At 32.1% G+C, this 13,717-nt stretch overlaps 1 protein-coding gene across 1 annotated transcript in view; it reads left to right on the plus strand.

Moving 5' to 3' along the window:
* Positions 1–13,717, plus strand: part of CADM2 (cell adhesion molecule 2) — a gene marked incomplete at its 5' end in the record, with an annotated part of 414,789 nt that overhangs the window by 86,824 nt on the left and 314,248 nt on the right. Inside the window, one exon of the mRNA XM_044669250.1 lies at positions 11,950–12,099. Within this exon, the coding sequence (XP_044525185.1) occupies positions 11,950–12,099 (150 nt within the window). The remainder of the gene's footprint in view (positions 1–11,949; positions 12,100–13,717) is intronic.

The following is a 13,717-nucleotide window of genomic DNA, read 5'->3' on the forward strand; positions in this document are numbered from 1 at the left end:
CAATGGGTGCCCCAAACTTGCTCTATTTCTCTTGAGCTGGCTTTGGCGTTGTAGGTGGGGGGGGGGGAGGGATTGCTCAGCTCACGATTTAGTGAGGGCTGTTTCACCCCTTTATAGCATGGAAATGCCCAGATTCCATGTACCTTCCATGCTGCACCCTGTTGTGGGGTCCCTCCATTCGTCTGGATTTGTTTTTATGTCCCCTTGAGGAGTCCTTTATGTTTTGGTTAGGAGAGGTTAAACACTGCTTTTTATTCTGCCGCCATCTTAACCAGGAAGCCCTTCTTTGCTGTTTTTGAAGTAGGTATTCTACTTCACTGTCCTCTGAGTTTGAGCTGAGGTTTTTTCTTCCCTTCATAATAGCTATCACTAGTTGGGTTCTTCTTTGCTTGCTCTTTTTTTTTTTTTTTTAAATTTTGACTGCTAGGTCAATAGATTTAATTATTGGCTTTTTATTGGATTCTAGGGTTCCTATTGGCCTTGGTTAAGTTACCTCATATTTCAGGATTTTTTTACATTTGTTTTTACCTGGTTCATATTTAGTCATTCCAGATTTTATAATCCATAGTTTGTTGTAATCCCAGGGCTACAGCTCAAGGCTCAGTCCATGATTGATCTGAGGTGCTCTGACCAGAGTCCAGGGGATTTCTACCATTGCTACTGCAAGCAGCCCTCCCTCTGTGAAGAGGGACTCCTCTTTCAAGGAGATACCACAGCTGAGGCAGCCCCAGTCCCTCACCAACCACACTCGCTGGTGCCTGCTCCTTCCTCACTCATTCTCTCCTACTACTGGACCCCAGAACAGAGCAGGTATCCAGTGTGTATTTACTGGCCTCCAAAGTTCCTCTTCCCTAGCCATGAGGCTAGAGCTCCTGCCCTCAAAGCTTATATCTACAGAATCCAGTGTCCCCTTCCTGCAGCTACAGCAGACATCTCCAGATCTCTCTTCCTGAGAATTCCAGTGGTATCTTCCCCAAGCTAAGCAAACAAGGTGAGCTTACCAATACAGGACCTACAGGTTACTTTGTTGATTCCATTACATTTTCTCTGTTCCTGCCTCCCCGGCCTATAACAATGAGATTGAAGCCAGGAAGTCAGAAACCTTCCTCCCTTGTTTTCCCAGGCTGTTCAGTTTTAATTCTGACTTCTGTCTATTTCTGCTGCTTTTAGCTTTGATTCTGTGGAGTTATTTTTGGTTGTTTGTAGGAGGTACAAGGAAAGTGAGAAAGCTTCATGCCCTACACAACCATCTTCCTCACATATATTATTTCATTTGATGATCTCCAAGGTCCTTGAGGACCTTCTTTCAAGCCTAAATAAATGATTCTAAATAAGTGATGCCTTTACAAACCTATGCTAATAATCAATGTAAAACATATAGCAACATTTTTTCTTGTTATTTTAGGTATTTTAAAAAACAATATGGAGTTGGAACATAATTGTAGAAAATATAACTCTTCATTTCTGGAAATGAATTCACTTCATATGTCAAAAAGTTTTATTTTAAAATTAAAATTAATGGAGATTTTTTGTAATGCTTAGTTACACAGAATAACTTCATAATCTGGACTAATTGAGTACCATTTTAACACATTTTCAGTTCTCTTGTACGTTTTACAAAATACATTAAAAAATCAAATGCTTTCTATTCTGTGTACAAAAATCAAATTATTCAAATTGATAGAGGCATGAATTTGCCCTTTCCAACATCAATGTCTAATTAAAATATTTCCATCTAATTTATTTTAAATGACCACCTTCTTACATTAGCAAATGACACTTTGAAATTTAGAGAGATCTGTGAACTTATTGAAATGGTTACTCCCTCCAAAGATGTAGATAATTCAACTCATCTATGTCTTTTTGTAAACAATTCTTTTTCATGTTGTCCTATAAATCCACCACAGGAAATTCATTTGACCTACTGGCGAATGGGGAGGAGAAGTCTTTCTCTAAATTCTTGATTTGGTATCTAAAGAGCATGGAGGATATTCATTGGTTTGCTCTTTGCTCCCTTTCAATGACTAAGCCACCTTCTTTTCCAGTCATACATCTGTATAATGATAGCCTTTACACCACATCTCCTATATACTTTTTTATGTTGTGTTTTTTTTTGGAGCATATATTAATATGATTTGTAATATTCATTTTCTGAAATTTTATAATACATGTTCTCTCCCTCACTTCAACCTCTCCCTTCTCCCCAAGAAGGCAGGTAATATGATATATATATATATATATTACATATATTATCATGTAATACATATTTACGTGTTTGTTATGTTGTGAAACCAAACACATTGCTTACACTAGAGAAAAATTCATGGAGGAAATTAAGTGAACAATAATATGTTTCATTCTGCACTCAGACTTCTTCTGTTCTTTCTATGGTGGTAGATATCCTTCTTCATCATGAGTCCTCTGATTTTTCTTCGATCATTGCCTTGTTGAAAATAGTAAAGTCATTCACAGTTGATCATTCTACATTATTATTGTTACTGTGTTCTCCTGGTTTTGCTCACTTCACTTTGCATCATTTCATATAAGTCTTTCTGTTTTGTTTTGTTTTTTTTTAAATCATCGTGTCTGTCATTTCTCATGGCACTATAGTATTCCATTATAAGAAAAAAACACAACTTGTTCAATCATTCCCCAGTTGAGGATATCCCTTCAGTTTCTAGTTCTTTAATACCACAAAATGACCTGCTAAAAATATTTTGTAGAAGTAGGTTCTTTTCTTCTATCTTTGATTTCTTTAGGATACATACCTAGTGGTATTGCTGGTTCAAAAGGCATGCATAGTATGATGGCCCTTTGACCACGATTCCAGATTGTTGTCCAGAATGCTTATATCCATTCACAGCTCCACCAACAGGTCCCAATTTTTCCACATCCCCTTCAAAATTTATTGTTTTCGATTTTTGTCACATTAGCCAGTCTGATAGGTGTGAGGTATACCCTAGAGTTGTTTCAATTAGCATTTCTCTAATTAATAGTGATTTGGAGCATTTTTTCATATGACTAAAGATAGTTTTAATATCTTCATATAAGATTTCCCTGTTCACTTCCTTTGGCCAATTGTGAATTGAAAAATGCTTTGTATTTTTATAAATTTGGCTCAATTCTCTATGTAATGAGAAATTTTGAGAAAATAGAGAAATTCTCCATATTTAAGAAATGAAGCCTTTTTCAGAGATTTTTGTATAAATATTTTTCCTAGTTTATTGTTTGCCTTTTGATCTTATTTGCATTGATTTTGTTTGTTCAGAAACTTTTAAAATTTAATGTAGTTGTGGGAAAATGCTCTAGATTAATTAATTAAAAAATGTTAAAATAAAAAAATTTAATGTAGTTGAAGTTATCTCTTTTCCATCTTAAAATATTCTATATATCTTGTTTTGACCTAAATTGATCCCTCATCCATAGGTCTGACAAGTAAACTAAGGTGTTGGTCTATGCCTAGTATACTTTTTTTGTTACAATATTTTGCATTCTGCTTATACATATCATTTACCTCTTCATTAATCCTTAAGTTTAACCAAAGCATTAATTCTTTACAGTATGATAATCCATGAATTGTAATGAAACAGTAGTACTTGAGTACTACTCAATATTGAATATTGAAATGAAGGAGCTCAGATCGTTGTTAATATTACATACCTAGAGTGTTATATTTTCAATATTCAAGATATCAAAGAAAGGTGTGCTGAGTAAACAACAATCAGGTATAAATTTAATCTATTGTCTAAAAATTACTAACTTTAAGATACCTTTTTTCAATCTAAAATAATTCAAATATACATCTTAATAATTTTTTTTAGTATTTCATCAAATTCTTTTTAACTTTTCTCAGGTAAATATTTTTCTGTTATGTGTCAAAGTTTGCCAAAAGGGAATAAATGTATTTTAAATTTTCTTTTCCCCATGCAAATCCATATGAAATGGGCTTCATGTGATTTTTTTTACTTTATTAAATTATATTTTTCCATTTAATTTACATTTATGAATATGATAAGAGATTGGTTTTCCTAAGAATTTTTTGAGATCTTATACACTTATTATAAATCCAACTTATTTGATAATTTTAAACCACAATTTCATGACTGAGAGAAAAATCAACTATTTATGGATCAATATTTCACTGGTACCCCTCGATGTGAATTCTTTTCTGGGAACTCTTAATTGTAAAATTGTCTTTTCCCTACCCATTCAATTTTCAGTCTTGTAGAGATTGATTATGTAAGATAAGCACTATATTCCTCACCCTGTCTTCTAAAGAGTTCTGCCATCTGTGTGTTCCTTTCCAGAATATTTCCTTCAGGTTGACATATCAATTTAGAATTTAGTTAAGTGATTGAGCCTCCCTGTGAACCAGTCTGTGATTGTGGTCATAAATTTTTTTTTCCTTCTTGGAAGGCTGCCTTTCAAATGTTCATCACTTAGCAAGGAAAACTAGTCAGCTCTAGGGCTTGTTCATTCACCCTGAAAAGAGTATTCAAGCAATATAAAGTGACTTTATGCACACATAATTATCACGTAAAGCATTTTTGAAGTTAGAGAATTTTAAAATGGCATTCATGTTTTTTCCTCTCTATTCCTTAATTCTGTTGTTTGAATATATTTCTTTGCTTTCTAACATAATAACTAAATAGCTATTTGCAGAAGACAAAATTTGGTCTATGGCAAAATACATTTTAAAAATTGGGCAAGGTATTGATTTTTTGGGAACAATTGTAATTAGTTATTTCACATTGTTTTTGTTGTTTAAGATTTTACCAGACACTTAGATACATTTAAAGCAATGAATTATATATGGAGGATGAACCAACTTTCTATACATATAAAAAAATATTTGGAAGTCTAGTTTGTACTCCCCCCTCCAATTGTTAAATTTACAATGTATTTTCAGCTCAGAAACTGACTAATACTATAAATCAGGGCTTAGTTTATTTATTTTTATATTTTGGATTTATACAAGTGATGAAGAAATGTTAATAGTGTAGATTAAACTTTAAACAGTGTTTTTCCCCCCTAGGTGTTGGTTGTCAAACAACCAGTACAATACTAGTCTTAGTAGATGAAAACTTAATAATGAATCAACAACATGGTTATATATTCATAGATTTTGTTATCTTTTAAAGCATGATAAAATGAAATAAGTATTCCAGTGTAGTAGAATGCTAAGATTAGAATAAAGAAAATGTGGATCCACACTATGAAACTTATTTGGCAAACCTATATTAGAGTCTCCAGTGTGCTCTCCCCTAGAGATACAAGGACAAAAATGAAAACAGTTGCTACCCTAAAGGAATTTGCATTCCAGTAAGGGTACCTGGGCAAGTTTGTAGACCCTATATATCTCAATCAACTCTATTTTGTATTTATTGAACCAAAGAAGTCATTGCAAACCTGTCTTCATTTAGATAGTTCCAACTCTGGATCCATTCTGATGAGATAGAAGACCTTTTTCATATTTCCATGAAGAAATATAGCATAAGGATAAACAGACAGAACCTATGAAATAAAATTTTTAGAACATTTCTTTAAAGTAATATAATAATATATTTTTTCAAAATAAAAAGGATGTGAGTAATTTATTAGGATTTTAAAGGAATAAAATAAAAATTATTGTTAAGAACAAGTCATAATATAGGAGTGCTAAATGAATTTGAATATTTTGCTAAGAGAAGACTAAGATGGTATTTAAGGTAGTCTCGAAGTATATTTTGGCATACATAGTATAGTGAAATGTGTTAATATATAAATAGGCTTTAGAAAGCGAAAAATCAGAAGAATAAAAACTTTCTCTACTCTATAAGTCTTATGAGGATCAGCTCAGCCACAGAAAAATGAAAATTAACCATATTTTAAAATGCCTTCCTACATCTCAACAAATAAAAGTTAGTTATTATGTAACATTACATGACTTATCTATTTTTTCAAACAGTATGTAAACAGTTTTAGAATAATCCAGTAGTTATTCCATCAGTTCACTGGTCTGTTGTAAGAGGCCTAGAGAGCTTAATGTCATGTCCTAGAATAGACAAAGCAAGGTAGAATTTGTACAGAAGAATTATGATTCTGTGGGTCAGGAGCTGTGGGAGCTACTGTAAATCTGAAAGAGCCTTTTGTTAAGGATAAGAAGCCAATAGTGAATGAGGGCCAAGTTTTGGGTACACAGGAGTCTCTGCTCCCAGAGTTGGGAGCAGAATGGGTCTCTTATAGAATAGCCCTAGTGAGCACCAGGATCTGGTCTACAGGATTGCAATGACCAGAGCTGCCAGTTTGGCAATACTATTTTCTGATACTAGGAGAAAAAAGCCCTTCCAACCTTTCTTGGCCTTGCAAGTCTCACTGCCCGCCAGCTTTGTCTCTTCCCTGCCTGGGTCTGGCAGCTACTATTGAACACAGGTCCCTCTAGTGCTTCCTGTCTCTATGGAAACTGGCATGCAGTACTATAGTGATGGCCATGCTCCATAGCTTCATAGCATCAGAAAGGTGGCACAGAAGGTAGATACCAGGTGTTGCACCCTAGAACATAGGCTCAGTCAAGAAAGACTAAGGTTGGATCAAAGAATCAATTCTACATGGGAGTCTTGGACAGGAAAGTTTAAAGGAACTCAGTATTTGTAAAACAATCTGAAATAGAAACAGTTCAGGGGCATCTGGAAACTGGAAGAAAACTGATATAAAGAATTAATCAGGGATGATTCATAACTGAATGAATGGAAAAGAATTTCCTAATTCCCTGTATTTTATCTCCATTTTCCTTTCTTGCAAAATATAGAAACCATAATACTTCTCTTGAGAAGTTATCAGTTTGCTTTAATGACATTAGTATATATATTAAGCTGGTGCCTTTCAGTATACAATATGTGCCTCAGTCCACACAACTACTGAGCCACAACTTGCACATTAGAAAGTTATTTGTTTTGAATACCTTTTGTAATTTAGTGGAAGTAATAACATGCTGTGTGTGCATTTGGGTATATTTTTAGACTCTAAGTAGTAAGAATTATCTTGAACTTTTAAAGATTCAGTATTTTAGAACAAACATGGCCAAGATCTTGATGAAAGTGATTTATCTTTTATGGAGAGTACTCATTAGTGCTTTAAATAGTAAGGGTTTAGGTATAGGGAAAATCCTCAAGCAAAATATCTTATCCTGGTATATACTTAATAATAAAATACTGTTTTATTCTAGCTCAAGAATTCTTTACTTTCTTGGAACATTATAACTTTTAAAAGAAATGGACTGCTTTCCATTATACATTAAAGTTAAAAAGCAAACTCAAAAAATCCTGAATGCCATTTTTTTCTACTAATTATAATTTCTATTAAAAAATGTAGCGGGCCTAACTGATCAACTTTTGCTACATATGACTACCTTTCCTCCTTTTCTTTCTTCCTTCCTTCTTCCTTCCTCCCTTCTGGTTCAAAAAATGGAGAACAAAATCCCAGCATTATCTTTCTAATGCAAAGTATATTTTTTTCTCCCAAGAATAATTTTAAATCTCTTTTTCCTTTCTGTTTTTAAAAGATCAACTGCCTATTCCTTTGAAGTGATGTTATTCATTTAGGGAGAATTTTTAGTTCCTGCTAAATAACCTGCAAAAGCACTAATTATAACATATTTGTTCTCTTCCTTGCCTTCTCCTTCTGTCTCTGTCTCTCCATCTTTTTGTCTCTGTCTGCCTGTTTCTCTTTGTCTCTCTCTCTGTCTCTGTATCTATGTGTCTATCTGTCTCTTTCTCATATACACATACACATACATGCACATAGACAGCCTGAACTTCTGCCTGTCTCTCTTGATATATCTCAAATGATTATTGCTCTTAGTTACAAAGCACTCATGCACAATGTGCACTGATCCACTGGTATGACCCACACTTAATCTTTAACAGGAGAAGAGAGGTGAAGAAAGCTATTGCCTTTACTCATCAGCCATTCAAGGAGATAGTGAGGCTTGAATAGAGCTATTTTGGAAAGCAAAGCCATGCTCTGTTGTTGATGCTCAAACATTCATCTTGGCCTGCCAGGACTCCTTTGACAATAATTCTGGCTTCAGGGATTTCTCATGTGGCTTTTTCCCTGTGAATCCACTATGCTCTGAATGATGTTACTTCCTAGACTGTCACCAACAATAAGACCACCTGAGTTCTTAGCTTCTTTATTCCCGACAGGGAAAGTGAGCTAAAATCTTAGTGTTCAGACAGTGAACCATATGCATGGAATATGTGATAAAAGTATAGTATTAAACTGACTCTGAAATTGGCTGGAGATACGTTTTAATTCACATTTTTTTAGCCTAGTGATCTGTTTGTAGCTAAGGGATCAATTTGAACTGTCCAGCATTCATAGCTCTAGATATAGAAGATATATCAAAGGGAGTAATAAAAATAGGTTGCCCTGGTTGAGGGAAAAAAAGGGAATTGTCTAAAGAAGAAACTTTAAACAATGCTTTACAGAAATTTTTCATCAACAATTTTCTATCATTTAAATTCTTAATTTTCATATGGTATAGGTATTTAAAATAAACCAAAAGTATGTTCCAAAATGTGGCCATGTAAGGAAGAGAAAAATCTATTAAAATAAGAAAAACTAAGTAATACAAGATCATTTTATGTAGTATAAGAAAAAAAAACAAATTGGTCAATTTTTTTCAGAATGACAAAGTTATTGTTTAAAAAAAGAATTCATAAAGTAAGGGAGGGAAATAGTTTTTTACAACTAATGATGGGGAAAAAGAATAAATTTTTTATTGAAGAAGAGAATAAAGAACAAAGTAAAAAATTTCCCTTCTAAAAATAAGAAGTCCATATTGTTCATTATACAGATGTTATATATTTTAGAAACCATGACATTTTAGAAACCATGACATTTCTGTGTGTTGAAGTCCTAGGGTATAAAAAAGTCATCTTAGACATCTTCATTTATTTCATCTATAAATTCACAGGATCAGACTTTACCTTGGTAGGCATTACCATTATATATTAGTCCCTGGAATGTAATTAATTTAAAATGCATTTTTAAGAGTACAACTTTTGAATCTAGCCTTCCCTATGACTAGAGCTCTATATAAACAGTGACCAGTAGATTTTTACTGGTTCACCTTACTCTATCTAGGCAATTAGTTCATCCTAGTCACTATTATTCAGGATGGAAAGTTAAGGATATATTGGGAGAAGCCTGTCAAACTGAATGATATCTGAGAAAAATGGGAACATCAGTAGGTCAATAAATGCTAAAAATAAAAAAAGTATACTCACATGATACTGCTCTAGTATGGCAATCTTGATGTCCTGAAGTTATTTTTGTATTGGTTTTAGCAAATAAACACCTATTGGTCTTTATATCATTAACTTTCAATTCCCCCTTAAGTATACATTTACTGTAGTTCTGCTCTTAATTCACCAGCTGAAAGACTGAAGTCTATTATCAAACTCAGTTCTATGTCATATTTAAGTCACTTGACTTAATCTTTCTTTACACTGCATTTTGTATTAAATCCATTGAGAAAAATTCCACCTTTCCAACAATTTGCTCATTTCATTCTAATAAACCTTTTCCAACTTAACACTGATTTGTTGAAATAAACTTGTGAATTATTAAAATGTAACTTTTCACAGAAAATTTTCTAAAATGTGTTATATTAGTATTCTGTTATAAGATAAAAAGGACATGATGGTGTGACAATTGCTATAAGCTACAGATTCCAGCCTTTAGTCCTTGCATCAATCAGTTATATAACCTTGAGCAAGTCTTTTAATCTCTCTAAGCCAATCAACAATTTCTATAGACTCTATTATCTGATTCTATACCCTTGTCTTGTGGACAACTGATAAAAATGAATTGTATAGTGTCTCCTTTACTACTAAAAGACTTTTAAAAACACATCATACAGTTCAGAAAAATATCTTGAAAAACAAAAGAGGGGGAAAAAGCAACTTAAAATAATGCTTAGTTTGATGTTTATGAGCTGGCAATCTGGCTCATTCAGCATTTATTCTTTCTGTCTTTGCTCACATTTTGTTTGATGTGGCTTTTCTCCTCACCTCACTTCACAAGATTGATGGTTCTCCATGTTTTCCCGGCTAGAGGTCACTTCTGAGCTGAAAGCGAAACCATCCCACTCTGGCTCCTGATGGCTTTCAAGTCAACTCTCAAAGAATTTATTCTAGACATCTTCTAACCCCAATTTGAAAACTCCACCCAAAAGATTATAGGGAGGTATCCTGGTGGAGTTTCTATAGTGACTCTGAATTGTTGCCTTTAACTTGTCAAAGCTCCTGGTATAAGCTCTCTTATACTTGATAGGCTTAATTATATAATATGGTCATGAACCTGTGTACTTGTGTCATTTGGGTTGGTGAAGAAATTTTCCCCTTCAGGCTCTTTTGTCTCTTATAGTGCCAATCAGCAACTTTCATGGAAATAAGATTTTTTTTTTAATGTTTGGAATTAGAACATAATACCAAGTGGTGCTTATGAGCATGATACAATCATTACAAAACTAATTAAAAAGGAAATATTTTTCATGGTTATGATCAAGTCATACTATTATAGTTGGATATATAGATTATTCTTCACTTCATGAGTTACCTTGCTCAGAAAATATTATTTTTAATTTAGCTCTAGTAAACTTTTTTTTTTTTGCCCAGTTCATATTTGTCACCCACCTTGCCATATTTCTCAGTTATCTTACTTTGTTATAATTTACTTATTGCATATTCTATAGCGATGATGGCAAATCTATGGTATGGTAGCCATTTTTGATGACAATTGGCCACATGCGGCCGCATACAGAGAAGTATGGGACCACATGCCAAGGATGAAACATTTGCTGTAGTGTAGACACTCTGTGCACTATAGATGACAATTCCACCTATATTGATTAACCTATTTTGATTTATTAAACACAGTTATATATTACAATTATACATTTTTTGTTATTTAAACTATAAATATAACAAAATTATGTTTTTTTCTTGAAGTGATAAACCAGCTGAGTTATGCTTGTTTTTTTGGCAAATTTTGATACACCATTCTCAAAAGGTTGCCCATCACTGTTCTATAGCTTTATTAGTCAAATTATAGTTCACTTTGTAAAAAATATTTGCTAAAAAAATTATGCAACTTAAATTAGCGTAAACAAAAAATATAGAAGAGACAATGTGATGATGAGGCAAGATTACTTACTGGCTTTGCAGTCAAAGAATGTGGGTTCAAATCCTGATTCTAGTCACTTGGTAGTTATGAGACCTTAAGAAAATGTCAATCTTTCTAAGCCTCAATTTTCTTATCTGTCCAATGAAAAGGCTGAATAATATGATCTCAAAGGTCCCTTCTAGCTCATATTATATGATCCTCCAAGACATGATTCAATATATTACCTTTATTGTCATGAGACCTCTTCTAACATCTCTCCAAATAAATAATTTGCATTATATTTTGAACTTGTAAATAAAGAATCTCTGTGAATAGCAGTAATACATTTTTTTTAAAAAATGACAAATGGAGGCTACATGTTCAGTAACCACATTTCATAGATTTTACTTTTGATTGAGCTTTATATTTACCTTTGAGCATTGAGGAAATTATTTAAGCATACAATTCACCTAAAGTTTTTTAACTTTCCTGTCTCTGAAGAATATCATATTACATAGTGGGGTCAATAAAAATGATTATCTTACTTGAATACATGTTTTGGTTTTGTGCGCAATTATACAATATCTTTGTAGTAATAATGAGGACTTTCTAAAAACCTCAGTGCTACTATTTAAAATTCTATATATTATGGCAATGTCACTTATTAAATATATCTTTACCATATTTTTTCTTTTGTATTTTTATGCTTCTTTACTAAGAATATTTAAGTTTATTTATGATTATACAGCTTACTGGAAGTAAGGTCTCTAACTTTCACATTTTCTTTTAACCACCCTTTAGGCAGCCAAGGGCAGTTTCCACTGACTCAGAATGTTACAGTTGTTGAAGGCGGAACAGCAAATTTGACCTGTAGGGTTGATCAAAATGATAACACCTCCCTCCAGTGGTCAAATCCAGCTCAACAGACTCTGTACTTCGATGATAAGAAAGGTGAACATATTTTCTTCTAAATATTTTAATCATAATCTGAAATATTCTAATCATAATAAACTTATTTTCATGATATGACACAAATTATTTCTTTTGATTACCAAACTGCTGCTAAATGTATTTAAACATGTTAAATATTAAATACTTTCGTTTGCAAGTCATAAACTCTAAAGATAACTTGATTTCAACTTTTTAAATAAAATAAACATTGCTAATTCTATTTTTAGTATTTCTATGACTTTTTTCACCAGCTTCCTATGTCCTTCAATTTCTTTTACATAAATAGCTTAAATGCAGATTAAAAATTCTAATTTCCAGTAACAATTTTATCATAATATTCAAAAGCCCTTCACTGAACTAAAATGATAAAGATATTATGTGGCTTGGGATGGTTAAATGAAATGATTCAATTTATTTGAGTCTAGAACAAATAATCTCCATTTGAGTGCTTGCCATGATGAAATTAATCAAACTACCAAGAAGCTCTTAAATTAAGTGGGATGTTGTATTTGCTTAAAATTGAGCTGGACTTTATTAATTGCCTTTGTTTTCCTAATTGAATGATTTATAGATTTCGTTTAGACTATTCAGAGAAGCAACCAAAATAACCTTATTTCCCTTTCTATTGACATACATTTAGAAAAATAAAAAGCATCCCAGACTATGATTTTGACTGGGGAAAATGATAATATTTCACAAAATAACATGAATTTTCATATTTAATACTCATTTCAAATATTAAATATAATGCTTAAGAATATAATTATTAATTTTAGCTGTAGGAACATGATGCTATTTTAATATATCTGTCCCTAAAATCTTAGTTTCTTTTGAATCTATGCAGCTGATTAAAAAAAAAAGAAAATAGAACTATTGTCTATATATAAAATCTGACTTTTTGAAATTGTTATTCCTGTTGAAATAACAAAATATTGCATAAATTAGCTTCATGACTATACAAATGATTTTTAGTAGGTAATAGTTGAAATGAAATGGAATCACACTATTTATGGCTTAATTTATGTCAAGGATGTTAAGAGAGTTTGATTAAAGATACATGATTAAGATTTTTTTCTTCTTTTTGATATATCATCATCCTTTTATAACAAGTATAGGCAGTCACAGACGTAGACTTTGGGAAGTTCAGAAATACTTTAAAATGATTTGTAAATGAATTTATAAAAATATAAATGAATATACATATTTAATTTAGCTAAAGTTATACCATATTAAGTTTACTCTCATTTTAATCCAACATATGAACTGACTGAACTTTAGTAATAAAATGAATATTTTACTATCAAAACATACAATTACTAAGCAAAGGCAATTTTGTCACACTTCAAATTCTCAGAAATGTAAAGTTATAGAGAAAAACACTTGAAAAAAATGATGATGTCTTCTTGAACAATGAAAAATTACTGAAAACTTCTTTCAACTGGGTTTTTAATATAATTTTATCTGAACTATAGATGTTTTATAATTTCAAAATTTTTTATTAATGAATTTTATTTCTGAGGTAACTTATTGGAGGTAACATCTAGAAAAATCTAGGAAAAAATTATTCTTTTCTTTATATCTTTCTATTTCTAATGTTTTACAGGTATTGTGTTTGTCA

The sequence above is a fragment of the Gracilinanus agilis genome, chromosome 3 (assembly GCF_016433145.1).
Source record: "Gracilinanus agilis isolate LMUSP501 chromosome 3, AgileGrace, whole genome shotgun sequence".
NCBI lineage: Eukaryota > Metazoa > Chordata > Mammalia > Didelphimorphia > Didelphidae > Gracilinanus > Gracilinanus agilis.